We start from the raw sequence: 19,602 nt of genomic DNA, 5'->3' as shown, positions 1-19,602 counted from the left end.
TTTATCCTCGTTCAGCGCAGCCTCTGTACTGCAGATGATACTAAAAGTTTGTAAAAGTAAAGGAATGATTTTAAAAATATACTCCCCAAGGCGACATGAACCAGAGCAGGATTTTACCGTTCATGGTGTGTAACATGTTTCTAATAAAAGTCAAAACAGACCATATGTACACAGTAGATTTATTTACTTTCAAACTACAGGTCAACCATGAGAGAGCACGGAGACAGAACATATCACAGTCTGACATGAAACACATGTTTCACACAGAATCAGTGTTTCCGTGTGGAAGTGGGCGCTTGAAAGACCAAATGACACAGCCAAGAAAGAATGCATTTGGAGATACACTAGTTGATGTACAGCTCTACATACATTCCCTTGGAAACATGCCCTCACCTCATCACATCTCTTCGTTAGCACGAGCTACATCTCTGACTCTCATCTAAACTCTTACTATAAAAAAAAAAAAAAAAAAAAAAAGCTAAGCTCCCATGACCAAGTTAAGAATAAAATTCTCTCCATTACAACTATTATGAAATAATGGCATCATTACATCGCGCCATAAAGGGCTTTTTCGCTGGCTGAGCCCAGACAGATTTGGTCTAGACTGGTCTCTCAAAGTTCAACCTATTCCCCAGCTGTACTACGTCAAAGGCAGAATTGCAATTTCAGACAAAGGTGGGGGTGGAGTGATGGGGTTTAAATTAGACAGAAAGAAAACAAGGATGGACAGGGAGACAAAGAGAAAGAGACAGACAGACAGAGCTCTCGATGGTCTCGGTTCAAAGACGACTGCACACTGGATCAGTTTTAATGTTAATTCCACCAAACGGACAACAAGTGTAGCTCCGCTTCTCTAGGCAATTAATCTTGCGTGAGCCAAGCGAAGAGAGATTTCAGAGAAGGCTAAATAAGTCTGCATAATTTCTCTGAGCCAATTACCGTGACAAGAAGAGGAGGGGAGAGGAGGAAGAGGGGGATGGAGAAGAAGAAGAAGAAGAGAAAGATAGTCAGGCAGAACCAGAGCGAGGGAGGAGGTTAAGAGAATCTTAGACATGGGGGATGAGAAACTCAAATGAGGGTATAACCAAAAGCTTTTTTAGGGGTCAAATCTCTACAACATGCAAAGGCAGCAGAGATGAAAACAAAGGTCACCATTTTCTATTTTACCCACAATTCAACAGCTGATCCAACACAAAAAAACGTGAGTGCAGTTTTTCAGAACGAGGAAAAAAGGAATCAATTAGCACTAAAACACAAATCACTACGACTCTGTGTCTATAAGGAAAGTAGGTGAGTGATGCTGTGAGGGGACAGCACAGACAGAAGAGTTTTTTAGCTGCCACATTAAGCTTAGCTGTCAGTAATTCACTTACACTGACAGATAACCAATATTATGGATGTTGTTACCATTAAACAATGTCGCTGACAGAGACTGAGGGATATTTAAGGAGGCTGGAACAACAATGACGTTTTCACTCTTTGGAAAAACTGTAAAGCCAGAACGCCGTCTTTCTTTAAACTGCTCCATGACTGTGCAGGTAGTGGGAGAATATACTACACTTCCCAAAGGAATGCTCCAATATCCACACGGGCGTGTGAAAGCGTTTGACCCAGACAATCCATGTTTCATGAAAACGAAACCTCTGAAAATAACACGAGGCCTGAAGCTACATTTGATGCTTTCTTTGGCGACTGCAATTACAGACACGTATAGAAAACCGAGTGAGGAGATCTTAGGTCCTTTGTAAGTTGCCACACTCGGCTCTAACTGATTCTGACAGTAGTGTTAAAGCAACACTCGAGAAGCCAAGACCCCCCCGACTATGAACATGTCATGTGTTTGTGTGTCTGATCCAACATGGCCCCCTTAGAGTGGATTTCCACACCATAAAAAGACAAAAGGGATCGTCAGTATGACTGTAGAGGGGGTCTGGGTTTTAAAATGGTGCAGTGTGGTTTTGTAGAATACTGCTCCTGTAAGTTTGTGGTATATTCTTTTGTTATGGTGGTGGATGTGGGTTTTACATCAGCTCAGGCTGATGTAAGGTGCTTTCAAGGTGCATGTTTTTGAGGCTTTGATGAAGAAAATAACAGAACCTGGATAACAGGAGAACTGCTTTAATACCAAACCACTGTGGAGAATAAAAGTACGGTCTTGTCTGTGTGCATGTACGTGCACGACCACATCTCATCTAACTTGCCAAATACACTCCAGTCTACTCTCTATCACCGTGCAGCCACACGCTTCTCCTATTTAAGTGTGTTTTGGTGTTTGTGTGACTCGCTGGTGTGTCTGCTCTCTCCCCAGCTGTTCTGTCAGAGATTGCAGAGGTTATTTCATAAAGGTCCATCTCCAGACCTGCCTCAGACCCAATCATCCCCCCAGCAAATCTCATTTACACCAAACCCTGGGGACACTGCGGCCATTTCTACTGCTGACTCTCTACTGCACCAGCCTGCAGTGAGGCTGGGTCCAGCAGCAAAAACACATTAGTGGAGGCGACGCTGTTGTTCCCATTACATAGAATCCTTTCAGTACGTAGGTTTTAGATCACTGCATGGTACGTCTAAATGTGTGTTTGGGTCAATGGTCCAAAACACCAAAATCATCTATTTAAAATTATAAAACCTTGTGAAAACCAGCAAATCCTCACTTTGTAAATATATGAGATTCTTCTACAGAACTCAAGATTTTCCTGCAGCTATAAATCCCACCCATCTCCAAGAACTTCAGAAAACCACTCTAAACTGAGTGCAAATACTGCCCAGGTATTTGCAGGACAAATCTTCCACTGATTCACTTCTTTCATGTTTTATGCTAATAGAGTACACAGAGAGTGATTAAAGACACACGCTGCTCTTTTTAGATGCTGTAATTACCATATGTTTCTGTGCCGTAAGAAGCGAGGAGGGTCAGGACTGCGCATTTGATAACGAGGCTGCTCTCTCTCGGCTGGGGTGGAGCACTCAGAGAATGAGCATCAGCTGAGTCTTCTGTGGGTGCCTTTGCATCATGCCCAGAGTCAGACTTATCAGCGTCTCTGTTATGACAACTGAGCTTGTTAACGTGTCTTTCGGTGGATGTGTGCTTGTGTGTCTATGTTTGCATCATCTTCATCAACATCTCTGTTATGGCAACCAAAGTTACTCTGTGTGTGTGAGATGAGGGTAACTAAGTCTTCAGAGTCTTGGCTCCACACCAACATGTCCAACATTTGGCCTTTTAGTTAGAAGCCAATAAAACCAATCAGTTTGTATCTGCAAATATTATAAAAGATTTCCTGTATTAATTTGCTTTCCAAAGGTTCTGCAAAAAACAAGCATCACTTTTTGGAAAGACATCTGGAAATCTTTTGTTTCCCATAACAACCACAGCCTCTTGTGATTCTGGAGATAGTAAACAATTTTTTCATGCAATTACACGAGAGTGTTTCACCCACTTGGGTCTGAAGGCTCGCCAAAATGAGCAGCTTCGCAGACATGGAATCAAACCAATTTATGTATGATTTAGGTTTTACAATCATGTACTTTACATATTTCCCAATCACATATAAATGCTGAATAGTTTTACAAGTGTCTGTACTATTTGCGACAGCCCCACCACTGATTGTGCTACTACTAGAACTACTCTGAAAACATGAGGTCCACAAAAATCCAGTTTGAAATTTGAATTTTCATACTGTTAAATAAATGAATGGGAGTGGTTGTAGGGAGTTGTGGAAATGACACTACTGAAACACAGCAGCACTGTTGGTCAAATGATCAAGTGCAAACTAAACTGCATGTTATTTGTAGTAAACCTTGAAAACTACTAGTATGGTCCTTTAAAGAGCAAAGAGCAGTAATGGCAGATGAATGGTCAGTACCCCTTTTACATTCCTTCACACTGTACATCCTCTGCGACTTTCCTCACTTCATGTATCAGACGGTAACAGGATGTCTTGTCACTAGGGTGAACTGCCGCTGAAAGGATTCAGAGGTTGTGTTTAGATCTGATAAAGACAAAGTAAAACGTTTGGCTGCAAGTCAACAGTTTGCTTATTTATCACTAGAGCAGAGGTCCTGAAATCTCAAGACGAAGAGGACACACACACTTTCCCCACACTGGCACTTGTTGATTAGCTGTAATGGGTTTAACAAGTGTTGAGAGTGGAGAGGTGCTAGCCTTTATCCCCACCCGCCAGACTCCGTGAATGAATGAATGACAGGATATCAGCACACTCCATCACATCCTGCAACCCTTCAACCTGCGGCTCGAGATAGTGCAGCTATCTGTTTACCCTGCCGATCAGACAGAACGCTGTTCACCCTGTGGTGTGAGGAGTCTATTGTTGTTCTATTGACAGCAGTAAATATGTGAAAAGACACTGGGAGATCCACTCGATTGCACCATATTCGACTGGCCACTTACCAACGCAACACCTTTGTCTGAATTGTGCAGGTTGAGTGAAAAGCCAATTGATAAAGCTCTCCGTGTGATTGTAGAAGAAATATTGCTGCACGTTTCATCATTCAGTGATGTCTGAAAGACAGATTAGCTTTTCATTTTGTGCTAAATTGCCCATGAAGTCATCATTAAACCTGGGTACTGAGCATCACTACAGCACGGCTTCAAATAACAATGACTAGTTAATGTATCTAATCTTTTTCCTTTTAGTTTATGATACGTCAGAAACTGCTGGAATGTTGGAAGGAAACACTTTTAAAGAAAGACATGTCTGTATTAATCAAACTAAGCATGTTGACGGTCTCCTGTAGGCTGAAAACCAACCATGTGCAAAACGAACCCAACTCCTGGAATAACAGCACATTTGTTGGTGTTGGCTTTAGCTTCGGGCATAGCATTAGGAGGACGGGGTGCTGACAGTGAGTCTGTTTAGAGAGCTGGTGGGTGCAGGTGGGGAAAATGTGTGCCCCATACAGTCATGTGTAGCTGTTTGTATAAGTTGATCACAGCACAACGAATGGTTCGAGCTAAAACATGAAGATCACTGCTCATTCCTCATGACGTTTTTCTATCTGAGACTCCAGATGAAAGACACATTTACATTTCTGATTTATTTGTGACAACTTTACAGGACAGCCGGTGGAAGGACGTGAGCTCATATATGATGCTGATCACATCACAACATCCTGTTTGTTCCACCTCACGCTTCCTGCAGTTGGATAAATTCTTCAGGTTTTACGTGAGGCCGTGATCAGTGACTATATGAGGAGGTTACTACGTCAAACAGATTCTTTCTCCTCATGATTTTTATAACTGAATCAAAAACCACATGACGTCATGACACTCAGTAATGTAATATGTGCCATTGTGTGCTCTCTAGATGTCTTCTACTGACCTCTGTTTCACATGTCCCATATATACACCCCCCCAAAGGAAAAGACACATAAAATCACCTCCTTCCTGCTTTTCCTCACAAAAGCCTCTTACAAGCAGCGTAACAGTAACTACAGTCCCCGCGGGAGTAGAGAGCCCCCAGGGGAGCATGATGTCAGGCCTCAGAGCTTTAGAGACAAACTTCCTGTGGTTCTGCCCCCTCCTCAACCAGCAGGCTGACGAGAAAGACTGCAGCCTTGTTAAACCTGAAACCACACTGGCCCCTGGTGGCACAAGGCAGCAGTGACTAAGGTTCATCCTGGTTGAGAGAGTTTCTGTATTCACAGTATGTTGCGTTTCAGACACAAGTTCAACAACAACACCTGAGCTTACTCTGCACATCCTCTCATTTATTGAGCAGATTTTAGCACAGAGACAGTGAAGAACTGCAGCTGTAACATACACAGAACCACTGCTGCATTCTACTTTTGCCATTTGGTCAAAAAGGGGTTTGAGAATTTATCAATTTCAAAAGTTCAAGAAAGAACAAGCGAGTCAGTGTCAACTTCAGACGTATGTTTCCAGTGTTCAGGTTCTACCAAGCTGCCCACTGTTCTGTTTTCTTCTTGTGTTTTTCTCTCTCCTCTTTCCACTCACCCTAACCGGTCGAGGCAGATGGCCACCCACCCGGAGCCTGGCTGTGCTCGTGGTTTCTTTCACTGAAGGGTGTTTTTCTGTGGCCTAGTGCAGCTCAGAGGGGATGTGTTGGGTTTTCTACATAACTCTGTATCACTGTAGCTGTTTGTGTAATTCTGTGAGGTCTTAACCTCGCTCTGTAAAGAGCCTTGAGACGACTTTTGTTATGATTTGCAGCTTTATAAATAAACTGAAATGAAATTGATTTGAGATGAAGAACGGTAGCACTCATCACCATGGCAACCACAGTGCTTTGTCTGTAGCTTTAAATGAGGCTGAGTAATGCTGTCCTTGTTACGATTAACAATCAGCATGATGAACATTCAATTAGATGAACAGTACACAGGAATGAATCTATGTTTTCTTGCTTCTGTTGGTTCTTGTCAGAACCCACTGTTGTAGCTACAACCTGTTAATAACGTGGACTTCAGAAAGAAATCAGAAAGTGTGTGATACCTCTACATTCTACATCTCAATGAGAGAAGCATAATGAGTGATTCAATCAGTGTGGCTTCCTGTCCAGTACAGGTCTTAGTGGGGATTTTTTAGATCTGTGTCAGCATCCTTCATTTGTCAGATTTAGAGACGATGCAGCCAGAACACCCAGTTTGGCAGAATGAGGAGGGGTGTGTGACAAGCAGATATGAGCCACACACACACACACACACACACACACACACACACACACACAGAAATAGACGAACACCACTTCCTGCCTGTGCAGACTGTTCCCACAGACCACAGCTGGGTTGGCTGAGTCACTATGGTGAGAAGCCCTCTAGCACAGTGTGTGTGTGCATTTTATGTGTGAAGAGAAGAAAAATGAGAGTATAAAGGGCACGATAAGATGAATAAGCAGTCAATGACACTGTGCTAAGCTTATTATTATTCCAAACACACAAGGATTTGTGTTTATTTTTATTAGAAGGACAAGAATGAAAGTTATTTAGATGAACTCTGGGAATCTTTGCTTCACTGATAAGTAAATATTCCTCCAGCAACAACCACAAGAAGGGTTGAATAAGTGGATAACTCACTTTTAGTGGTTTAAATTCAGACTTGTAAAAAAGCGTCAATAGTTGTTTTTCTGACTGAAGAAAGAAGAAGAAAGGTTTAAACTTTCATCGACTGTCTGTTCTTCAGCAGCTCCAGAGATTAGTGTTCGAATGTGAAGAGCAGAGCGGCTGAAATCTGACATGCATCTTACTTTTAATAATAACATCAACTGGAGCTTTCTGTGAAACGGTCTATTCAATGTATTTGATCATTCCTGTCAATTTCAGCATCTCACAAGCACAAAATAAATAAACAAAACTAATGAACCAGCACCCATTTATTTTTGCCAGCTAATTGTTCTGAAGAGTGATGGATTCATCTAATGTCTAAAGTTTTCAACTGGGATCCATGATCAGCATCACTCCCAGCAGCTGATCTCCTGCACTCTGCATTAACGACCTCCAGCGGTAATCGCTCCGTCCCTCAGCACCGGACCCTGACCAACAAAATACACTGACCGACATCCTGCTGTGTCAGACAGCCGAGCTGAGCACTCGGCCTGCAGTATCACTGTCTGTGTTTGTCTATGTGGTCTCAGTCTGTTGTCTCTGTGGTTCGGAGGCTGTAGTTAAGCTGAGAGTTTGCCAAAGAAACTGGTTCTAAAACAAAAGAGGTTACCACAGGATTTTTCCATGCTCAGGCGATCCAGCGCTGTGTGGTACTGCCCTCCTCTGACAGAACAAAGTGAAACAGCGTTACTGACTCTAACAAAGCTTTAAAAAGGGGAAGCAGGGTTCCCATGACTGTTTCAACTGTGATAAATATCTTATAGATTGTGTCAAACTGTCAAAATTAGCATCTTTGATTAGAGCTGATGAGGCACCCAAAGTGTGCAGCAGGAAGGAGTCAGCAGGTTTCTGGAGGCTGCTGACCTCCACCTGTTCAAACGGTTCATGAAACAGAGAAGACAAAAAAGATTTTCTGAGTATGAGTGAGCTGGGAGGTCTGGGAAAAAAAGAACTGAGGGCACGGTGCACCAACACAAACAAACCACAAGAGGGCAGAAGAAGGCCTCTGTAATAATTCCTCAGTGCTGCGATGGTTGAAGCTTTAAACATGAGGAGTATTCCAGTCAAAGACATTCTGCACTTCTGCATCAGCAAATTCAAATAATTACCCAATAAGGTCCAAGTCAAGAACAACGTGGTTCAGCCAAGAGAGAGTAAGAAAATCACTGACGGAACAAAGAAGGATGACAGGAGGAAGTGATGGATGAGAAAAGATAGAAGAGAATGAATAGATGAGGAGAGGAGGGGGAGGCCTAATCTCATTGACACACACACACACACACACACACACACGGTACATCCATTGTGAGCTGCATTAATCCTGATACTCATGCTGACTGCTCCCGACACCTTTCTCACCATAATTAAGATAAAACCTCTGAAGGCGGGACGGATCCACTGACCTCCAGCATCACATCACCAACAGTTTCCAGAATAACTCTCCTCCTCCTCTACAGCAGCTGTTGTTGTTGTTGACAGGTGAATTTCTGTCTGTCTGCACGCTGGCAGTCTCTGTGCCATGATCGACTTTTTCAGCTTAACGTGAACACAAAAAGAGCCCCCCCTCTATTTTTGATGGGTCCGAATTTAGTTATCATGTTGAAAGCTCCTGGTGCCACTGATAGACGAGTCTGCATTACTGCTAGGTGGTACTGAACTAATATTGGTGCAGGATACTGGAGCGTATCTGAGCTAAAACGAGATGTTGCTACCTTGTGAACGTCCCAGGTATTTCTGCACTGACTGAATCAATTCGCTGGTTTACATCTGCATCGTACGGTCCTCATCACTGAATTTAAAGTTAAGGGGAAACATTGGGATCAACAGTTTAGACATGACCCAGATCGCCCTTTCAGCCTTCTCCAGCTGCTGTGGATGGGGCACATCTCCGTGTGCTGAGCCTATAACATTAACTAAGTGGTTAAGCTAATAGTAAAAAATGTTAATATCACATGGCTTCGTTTCTACTTGTCCATGTAAGGTGATGTCGAGCTCAGGGGTGTTTTGGATTTCTCTGGCCGCTGAGCCCTGACCAAAGCAGAGGGAGGAAGAGAACTGAAGCTGCCTCAGCCCGTTACCACAGAAGGAGATGACAGCCTGCGACGCTTACCTCACCGCTAACCTGCGTGATTATGGGCACTGTGAGTTCATGTGTCTGCACATACAGGCTGTAATCAATCACGACAAACACACAAGAACCCACAATGCAGTTAACATGCAAACATTCAAGCACCTGGACACACACACACACACACACTGGACTAATCGTGACTCAAGGTTTGTGTGGGTGACAACTACTCAAGGTGAAATGCTGAGACTGCTTAAGTGTGTGTGAGAGAGTAATGACTCCTTAAAGCGCTGTGAATAACATCCCTGCTAACACTGTATTTTACATTTCTTTTATATTTACAGCTGCCATCATTTTCTAAAAGCTAATATTTTGCTGTCAATACTTACACAGGTTCCTGGAAAACATCCTACAGGTAATGTTTTACCAATTACAGGATAAACAGAGAAGGTGTTTCTCTTGCAAAGTAGCTGTCATGCATTATCCACGCCCTATAATCCTTACATCTAACTGTAAATGGCAGAGAGTCATGCAGATGGCCATCTTTCTGTTTTGATATTGCACTGAATCAAGTTGCCTTCAGTAACTGGTGCAAGCCAAACACTTGATGACGTCCAAGACCATCACACACTTTGCTCAGTGGTTTTCTCGTTGATTATCCCACTTCAGGTCATATTCATGCTTTTGTGTGAGCACACAACATCACAACATGCATTCTGTGATGTGTTTCCATCCCCTCCTGCTGTATCACAGCAACAAACACCCCAAAAGGCAGCGTCACACCCGTTTTTTATAGATATACCCATGAGCCGCCTTTAGCCTCCTGGGCAGCTTCCTTGAGGCCTTGCATTCATCAGCAGGGTGAGTGGTACCACTGTTTTTGCAGAGCACAAGAGGCAGACTGTTGGAGAGCATCAGTGGGAACAACTCAGCAGTTCAAACAGCTTTTAAACATTTTCTGCAACATTTCTTTATGTGTTGAAACATGTGGCAGTTTGAGAAATGTATTTTGCTCGATCGAAATTCATCTTAATGATTTATATATTATAAAGAACACAGGCTTGTTCGGACAGAAAAGGAACGCTTCCAGTTCATGAGGCACTTACATGTCATGTAATAAACCTGTATCAAGAAGATCATTTAATGATCTTTAGAAATGAAGATTTTTGAAGTTTGCTTTGCCAAGTGCCCTCCAGATAAAGAAGTGAGAGCTTGTTGGTAGATGTTACAAAACCATTGTAGTTACAAGACAAAAACACACTGAAGAATTTCATTTACACTGCTTCAGGGTGATAATACACACAACATATGAACATGCTATTAATTACAGTTAATGGTAACCAGGACAGGAGTACAAATCCTGGCACTTCAAGGTCTCTGTGGACTGTTTTTCTATCTTCTCAATCTATTTCTCGCCTAATATGCACATAACGTATATTCACTCTCCGCCTGTTTCGTGTTAAGATTAGTGCTGAAGCAATCATCTCTCTGGTGTTTTGCATGTTGCCACTATTATCAACATTCCACATCTTTAAGTTGTAATATTTTAGAAGCAAACTGACAACAGTCGAAGAAAGTAAAACACCAACAATGTGATTAAAATGCAATCTGAATTCCTGCTTTTTGTTATTTGGTTATTTGTTTTTGGACTTTTTATTGGATAGAATATTTGAGGACCTTCCAACATTAGTTGTTGTCCCCTCATTTCTGTAAAAACACACACACACACAAATGTGAATTCACAGCATTTCTAGTAGTCCCTTCTATGTCTGCCTCTTAGAGAGAAGATCTGTGTCACCATAGCTGAGTCTCGCATTAAGTTGTCATCTTGTTCTCATTAGGGGGCTGGAGAGAGGGAAGAAGGAAAGGAATGAGGAGGGGGTGAACGAGGGCTAGCCTGGAATAAATGAGGTCATCACTAACACTCGCTCAGGAAGATCACCGAGGGCTGAAGGAGGAGTCGGCCGGGCGTGGCGTCGTGGAAGAACAACGTCCCTCCATGTGAGACACAGTCAAAGACAGGTAGAAACTGTAGAATTCACTTTGTCTGAGAGGAGTTTCCATGTTTGAAAATAAAAAAACTGGACCGCACAGGAAATGATGCATTTTCTCTTTATGGCAGCAGCAGCTTGAAAAACAGAGCAACCGCAACACACAAAGGAGCGCCAACCACAACCAGAAATTATCACTCGCAAGCTACAGTCTGAATTTCAGTATGTGAGAGGTTTCAGATGTTTCCTTTTTTTTTAAACCACCACAGGTTTTGGCTGACCTCCCATCCATCCCAATCATGTTGTTATTGGAGGAGCACCACAGAGGCACTCGTCCAGACCGAAATCCTACTCACAACAGCACAATCTATGCTATCTACTGTATCTCCCTAAATGGCTTCAAAAGGAGGTTTGGAGTGCTTTTCCGTCTTTAGGTGGACTCGTTGAGCGGGGGGCGGCTCAGGTGGCACCAAGACACCAGAGAATGCTGCACTGGCTGCTCTGTTCCAAGACAAACGCAGTGCAGGTCATAATGTAGACTGACAAGGACAAGTTCCACTTCCCCTCACCGCAGAGATACTCCCCTTTCTTCCTGAAATTACTGGTTTCAAATCAGAAAAATCTCAATATTCAGCATGTGTCAGCGTCTGCAGCAACACTGCTAGTGGGTTTTGGATTTCACAGCACCTCTGTCTGCCTGTGTGTGTGTGTGTGTGTGTGACTGTGTGCGAGCACTAAGAAAATCAATACCAACAACAGACACAACAAAGGAGCCAATCGGAAACACGGGATCAATACATGTTAACACTTCAGTGTGTCCCAGGTGTCAGCTAAAACAGACTCAGTGCTGTAAATAGAGGGAGGTCACTTTCTTTAGGTGCTGCACCTCATCTAACACAGAGTGCATGCTGGGAGAGGCTCCCGCCACCACAGTTTAAGAAATGATGATGGACAGGATTACTTCCCAGCACTAGTCTGACTCCAAGTGTTAAATGGGGGAATTTTCTTCATCAGCACATCAACATGGACGGTATCGCAGCTCCTACTGTGCATGTGTGAATAATAACAATGATGACAAAAGGTGTACAAAATATTCATTTATTACTTTGAGATCATTTAAAAATGAACTATTGATATGTGATAAAGGTGCTGGATGTATTTTATTACTATTTTTATTTTTTAGAAGTGATTCTTACATTAAGTTATTTAATGTAAATAACTCTTACAAGATGCTTTTATCTAAAGCAACTTGTAAGAGAGGTGAGGGTAGGCAGGGCAAACGTAAGGAGGTCTTTGAGGTCGACCACAGCCGGGATTTGAACCCCAGTGTCCCACAAGGAGCTGGTGATGTTACCACTACAGTATTCACTCACTACTGCTGTGTTATTCAGAAGCAAGATCAAGAAGTCAAGGGATCAAATCACTTGAGCCTTAAGGATATCTCTCTCACACACACGCACACACACACACACACACACACACACAAATATGTGGCCGGTAGCCGGCTTGTCTGTTGATATTCTGTGACAGAAGACTGAAGGAGTCGTTTTAAGAAACTCCTCTGGGTTTATTTAACCTCGTGGCCCCTCCTGTCTGTCTGCTTGTCTCCTACACAGCGAGACGCTTCACTATATTCAGCTCAGACAAGGATATCGCCTGGATCAAGAGCAAACACACACACACACACACACACACACACAAGTGAAACTCAAGCGAGAAATACATAGTTCAGAAGAAGAATGCTTCAGCTCTGCATAGCAACAAAGCATCTTAACTTATCTTATAAACAAGCTGCTGGAGGAAGGTAGAACATAAGAAAAAAGCAGAAACAAAGTGTAACCAACAAACCCTGAACCTCAAATATGATCAGATAACGAACAAATACAAAGCTGAATTCAGTATGTCCTGTTAGTGATGGAGTGGCCACAGCTGTGTAGCAGCACACCCTGACACACACACACACACACACACACACAGGAATGTTGGCACGGCCCAGGTGCCAGCATTCAGGGTTGTGACACTGCTGCAGGACAGTGTGTAGAGACGAGCTTGTCACCGGACACCTGGGGTAAGTCCGAGAGTGTGTGTGTGTGTGTAACTGAGCTGCAAAGTTTGTGCATATTTGCAAGAGAGTAGCTCGTACTGACCTTCACCCCACTACAACACTGAATATAGGTCAGTCAATTAGAGAGAATTAAGGTAGTTGCTCAATACTAAAGGTTATAAACAAGAGCACTTAAAGTCCTGATGAACTAAGTTTAACGTGCCCAGCAGCACTCAGTAAGTGATCTACGTTAATACAGGTCATAGATGAGTTATTGTACCTCTGAAAGTGCTGAGAGTGCAGACTTGGTAAGAGAGGTGGAAAAAGAGGAGGAAAAGGAAGGAAGGATGATGAGCGAATGGGAAGATGGCATCTGGAAAAACAATCCGAGTCTGAGGGCAAGCTGCCCCTTTTCCTGGCATGGGTGATACATATCTGTACAAAAACCAGACCCACTTTAGCACTAAAGTGCACTTTAATAGACGCACAAACAGTCGCACGCCCTGCAATATTCTAAAAACACGCCTAAGATGAGCTCTTCATTCAGCCTGGGTTTCCATCCAGTGTAAGCTAATAAAAAGTGTCCTTGTGTGATAGCCATTCCTTCCAGCCTTTAAAAAGCTCTTGTGGAATGGCAGAGATGAGTCACAGCTGCCAAGAGACCACCAGTCATGTTTAGTAGGACACGTGGAGTTGCTCACCCTCGCATGTGTGTTTAACTCCTTAATTTTTGCCTGTTTACTCAGAGTAAGTCCAGACTAATGTGGACTTGGCCTGAGAAAATCCAGCATTTAGTGGCTCTAAAAATAAAGAGCAGCTACATTAAACAAAACAGATCTCAGGGGTTTTATGTGGCCTGAAAAAATGTTTTTAAGTTAAAATCGTTAACCTCACAGACATTCTTGCGAGTTTGTGGCAAGAACATTAAGAAGTTTTGCTTTAGTTTTAGAAGCTTGTGAAGAATCAGTGCTCTGACAGAACAGACGCCCAAGACTGAATCAGATAACGAACGTCTTACATCCATCATATTAATCCAATTGGTCCTGAGCAACACAATAATACAAAAGCCAGACTTAATTCAATTGTCCTACAAAAGCTGCTGTGCTTAGCACAATGAAACATCACAGACACATCAGGAAGTACTGCTCTGAGGTCAGAGGTCACACACCCATACACAGGGAGCAGACAGACATTTATCCACGGCAGACACACCACCACACAGAAGCTGAATTCAAAGCCTGTTGACATGCACACACTGAAACAGTCACACAGCTGTGCTCTCAGCAGACACCAGTGTGTGTGTATCAGTCAAAGCAGAGCAGTTTGATGTCCCAGTGCGCGTCTGGAGGGGATCTTTGCTTACTAAATATCTTAAAGAGGCTGTTTTTCAGTGTCGGCATTCAAAACAAGCTATTTACAGACATCTCAGTCCTCATATGCAACACGTATTTTAACTATTTTCATTAAATATATCAATGTCACATATATGGCAGCTGACAGAAACACATTTTAACACTTTTAACCTTTCAATAAGTAAGTGTCACACAACTGTACAAAAACCCAAAACATACAGTGATCGCCAGCGGCTCTGGTGTCAGAGCATCAAGCGCGGTGCAGGATTAAGAGTTGTTCATGTATCAAATGGACAGATTCTGTTCTGTGGAAAACACCTGTAGGGATATGACAGTGAAGCAGGTTGACAGCTCATCGACATCGACAGCTCTCTCACACACACACACACACACACACACACACACACACACACACACACACACACACACACCTGGAGGCCTGTAAACATAACATTTACATAGTTGTGAAATGTCTCTACCACCAACGGTGAAAAACATTCTCCACACTGTACCGAGGAAGGGAGAGGTCTAATAAGTCTTAATAGACAAATTTGACTTAAATCCAAAGTTGTGTTTGAGTTCGATTTTACTTTAAGGAGCTGAAATAATCCAACTTCTGAATCATTTCAGAAACTCTGTGTGAAAAACAAACACCAAAACACAACGAAACCTCTGGAATAAGTTATAATATTTCTCTCCAGCTGTAGAATTAACTCAGAGAGAGAGTCTGACTGTATTTTATCATCAAGGGCTGTCAAATTAGCTTCATAACATCAGTACTGTGTAATTACTAAGTGTAGTGGAATGGCTCACTAAGAACCAGCACCAGCTTGTGCAGCACATTCCCACAGTTCGTTCTTTTGATCTACATAAGAAATCAAGCATGATCAAAGTTGCTTAGAGCTGCAGCTACCACATAAGGAAACACATTCTCCTCCAAATCCTCCAACATCCTCTAACAAATACTCATCTCCGACAAATCACGCTGACATGATTTCTGAGGGGATGTAACTACTGAAATACACTGAGGTCCAGGCCGTCTGTCAGGACCTCCTCATGTCAGTTCCACCACAGGAAATGGGTGAGTGGAGCTCAAAAGCAGAAATCCAGTTAGGATTAACTGTGTGAGGGTTTTGCATCTCTTAAGAAAATCACACTGACGCAGCCCCACGTTTTGGTATTTAGATTTGCAGTTATAGCATCATTTATAGATCAAACAGATGGTAAACAGGGTTATAAATGAAAGCCCAGAAATATAGATAAGAAAGAAATCCCCTTATCTGACTGGTCAGGAAGCACTTCCTCTTCCTTGGAGAAAACAAGGTCGTAAAGCAACTCAGCCTTTAGTTTTTATTATTCAATTTCAGTAAATCATGTCTGAATATATAAGATATGAGACGTGTATCAGTTATTTGATGCACTTCAATTGTTTTATATAAACACAAAGCTTCAAAGTCATCATCACTGCAGGGCAGTTCAAGTGCAGCCAGCCCCCATTCACTTGTATTTCTTGTGTTAGTGATTACCAAAGTCCACTAAAGAGAAATAATAATAAAGATGCATTTTATAAGTCTAAACATCATCTAAGTTCCAGATGGTATCGGCTCTGATGTGAATGATCACGACACAGACAACAACTGACACTAAAACACACATAGTGGATTCCATCAATATTCACAAGAAGATCTGCACAACAACAGTGGATCCATTTTCAAAAGTTTTCACAACCACTGGAGAGGTTTTTTTTTTTATGTCTGAGCATCACTCACCCGGTCTTTGTCGTCAGCCACGTCACAGAGCACATCATCCAGGTCGAGGATGCCTCCATCGCCGTGTTCCAACCGGTGAACCTGCAGCCAGTAACTAGCATCCTGCAGAAGAGGAGAACAGAGAGACATTTAAAGCCGAGGAAACCAAACACTCACAATCATCAGGGCCTCAGGGAAAATCACAGCCACACCTGCTGAATAATTTACTCCAATCATTTCTAAAAATGTTTTGCCATGAAAAACACGCAAAAGGTCGCACTCGAGTATCACAAGTGGAGATGAGAAACTAGTGGAAGAAGAGAAAATGACAAACACTGGAGGAGTAGAAGAAACTATAGAGTGGTCAACGGAGACAAAGACAGAATGAGTAGAGTGTCTTCAACACTGCCAGTGTGTGTGCTCCACATTTAATAATGTTATACGTGAAGATGTTACTGGGTCAACAGGAAGACGAGTCCTGAGGTTTACAGCTCCAGTCCAACACAACACATGCAGCTCACTGCAAAGGCCAGCAGACGCTTTCACGAGAGACAGTCACTCACAATATAACATTAAGGCTAAGTTAGGGGAAAGAAGAAGAGGAAGAATAGAAGTGGAGAGAAATGTTAGAGAAAAAAGAAAAAATGCATTAATTATGTGGAGAAATGTTTTGGCTGAATTTTTCAGATGCTACTTAATGCAAATACAAAACTCCTTCTATACAAAACTCCTTCTAAACATTTAAAGGCTAAGAATGATAAAAATGAATCCACACAGGGTTACATTAGTGTTTTGTGTGGTGTTTCCTGTCAGCAACACTGTCAGACTTCTGTGACAGATGCTGTGGTTTGTGACCCAGAGACCCTGTGGATTTCAGCTGATGGAGCTAAGTGTGACGAACTGACTCGATCCCTGTGCTGCTGTAAGTGTATCCCTCGAGAGAGAAGAGGTCTCAGGGTTTAACGACACAATTTGGACTCTGACAGAAATGGGTGCGGTTAATGTCTTCCTGTTTTGTACGGCATCATCACAGTGCTCTCACACAAGTGGCACGCACTGAGAGTGACACTTAAACGCATCATGATATACATCAAAAGCTAAATAACATAGCTTCAGGTAAAAATACAAATCAACAAGACACTTCTGGTTGTTGTTGTCATCGTCACTTTCTAGTTTCCACACGTCTACAAACTAGAATTACGGCATTGCAGTTCTGTGCCTCTGCCAAACAACGACATTGCCGTTTACATGCACGTCTCTCCAGACTCGACCTTTGACGGAAATGAAATCAGGTCATCCTCAAGTTCAAATCTGTTTGTGATAAATTTCAAGAAATTCTCTCAAGATGTTCCTGAAATATCACCTTCACAAAAATGGGGTGAATGTACTGATGTATGGATGTAAGGACAGAAACCGAGAATGTAAATTAAAAATAGGCCAACCTAGAATGACGAAGCTCATTTTAGTCATCCAGTAACTAATCACATGGATTTATGGCACAAGAACACAGACACATTCAATATGTGAAGCATTTCAAACATCAGCTGCATGTACACGACTTCACACCCTGTGACCTGCATTTGAAAATGACATGAGTTGATTTGATTTTTCTGTTTTTAAATATATTTAATTCACAGTAAAAGGGGCCAAACCCTGACAAACATTCACATATAAAAACACATTTATACACAAACATCAGGTGTCAGATCTTCACTGAGACATCTGAACAGAGAGTTTGATATCAGACATTATTTGGATATAAAAAGTTTATATTAAAATATTATTGATGTGTGTGTCCATGGGGGCTTAGTATATCTATATCAGGTTTCTTATGTATCTGTTCGGCCTGGGAAGGGCGGGACATGTAAAAAATGCAAGTGTGTGTGTGTGTGTGTGACTCTGTTGCCAAGTAAAAATAGTTCAGAGCATAAGTAATGTTTCCAAACTTAAGACGGGACTGATTCCCACAGTAAACAAGGTTATAGCTGGCACAGATTGAAAACAACACACAAAGCCCTGTGATGTGGGTAACTCCACTTTAAATGGATACACGCCATCCTTCACACTCGTACACTTGACTTAATTGTGGTTCCCATGATGTTAATCTGACAGGCCCTCATCTGAAGTGTTGCATAGAAACTCCAACAGATATGGAGTCAGATCAAAGAAGGTCTCACCTGCTGCAGCCCTCATCGGTGCAGCAGATCTGGAGGCAGGCCAAGGCCAGCATGGTGCAGGGAAAGGCCCAGCGCTGCATTACAGCCACTGCTCTGCACTCCCACTACATAAAGGGAAGTCCATGAACAAATCAACGTCGACCGCAAGCTCGACAATTTATTTCACATCCAATAAACCAAACAGATTCTCTCGTGTGCTCAATTTAATTTCATGTTAATGGCTTCACATTCATTAGGTAGAAATTAATTTCTCCAACCATGCATATACAGGCAGCTTGGTTACAGCTATAAAGACACGTGTAGTGGGAAACCATCCGTGCATTGCAGCGTTAAAACAAAGTAGAAAACAAACAGGAAGCTCAAGAGGCCAAAGGGAAAATAGGTTCTGACGGTGGATGTTTAACTTGTATAGAATTCAAATAACTGATTCCACAGGGAGAAAAGCAGGAGACAAAACTACAGTTTGTCCAACTCTACTGAAGCCAATGAGGGCAGACTTTGTTTTACTTTATGCAAATTAGAGAGGAATTCACCTACAACAAGTTTTGGGTTACAGTAATTTAAGCTCTGGAATCAAATCATTATGCTATTTCTAGAATCCCCTTGATTTCTCTGAGCTTAAAGGTTGAAGAATGCACGAGTCTGGTCCCGGTCCAGCTCAGATTATGTAAACACTGATCCTCAGCTTAGAAGAAACCACAAACCTTCACTGCAGAACACACAGGAGCAGTTCAGAACTCAACAAGCGTTTTCAAATCAAAGCGGCACACGGTTGCTCAGCACAATAAACACAGAGTCAATTTACTGTGGTTACTACACATGGACACGTCATCGTAAGTACAGCAGGGAGCTGTACACACCAAAATGTCTGTGGAAGATCTCGACTCAGACTTCCTGTCAGATGACAGTGACCACGAAGCTGAGAAGGAGCTGACAGATGGTGACAACGATGAGGCAAATTACCAGGAGCTGGTTCACCTGCACAACAGTCTCTTGTGTTTTGATCATATCTACATCAACAACACTATTATAGACACACAGGTAGGGGACGGTCACTTCATCACCTCTCCTCAATAATGAATTATTCATTTGTCTATTATATATGTCAATAAATGACAAATGCCCGACAAGGATAATGTTTT

General features: G+C 42.4%; 1 protein-coding gene across 12 annotated transcripts in view; it reads right to left on the bottom strand.

Annotated features, from left to right (window-relative positions):
* Positions 1-19,602, bottom strand: part of LOC113172001 (partitioning defective 3 homolog) — a 179,438-nt gene that overhangs the window by 135,805 nt on the left and 24,031 nt on the right. For all 12 annotated transcript variants that reach the window (XM_026374766.1, XM_026374770.1, XM_026374767.1 and 9 more), the window contains exon 2: positions 16,305-16,406. In XM_026374766.1, coding sequence (XP_026230551.1) covers positions 16,305-16,406 — 102 coding nt within the window. The remainder of the gene's footprint in view (positions 1-16,304; positions 16,407-19,602) is intronic.

This window comes from Anabas testudineus, chromosome 17, assembly GCF_900324465.2.
Source record: "Anabas testudineus chromosome 17, fAnaTes1.2, whole genome shotgun sequence".
Lineage (NCBI taxonomy): Eukaryota > Metazoa > Chordata > Actinopteri > Anabantiformes > Anabantidae > Anabas > Anabas testudineus.
This window is presented reverse-complemented; position numbering and strand designations above follow the sequence as displayed.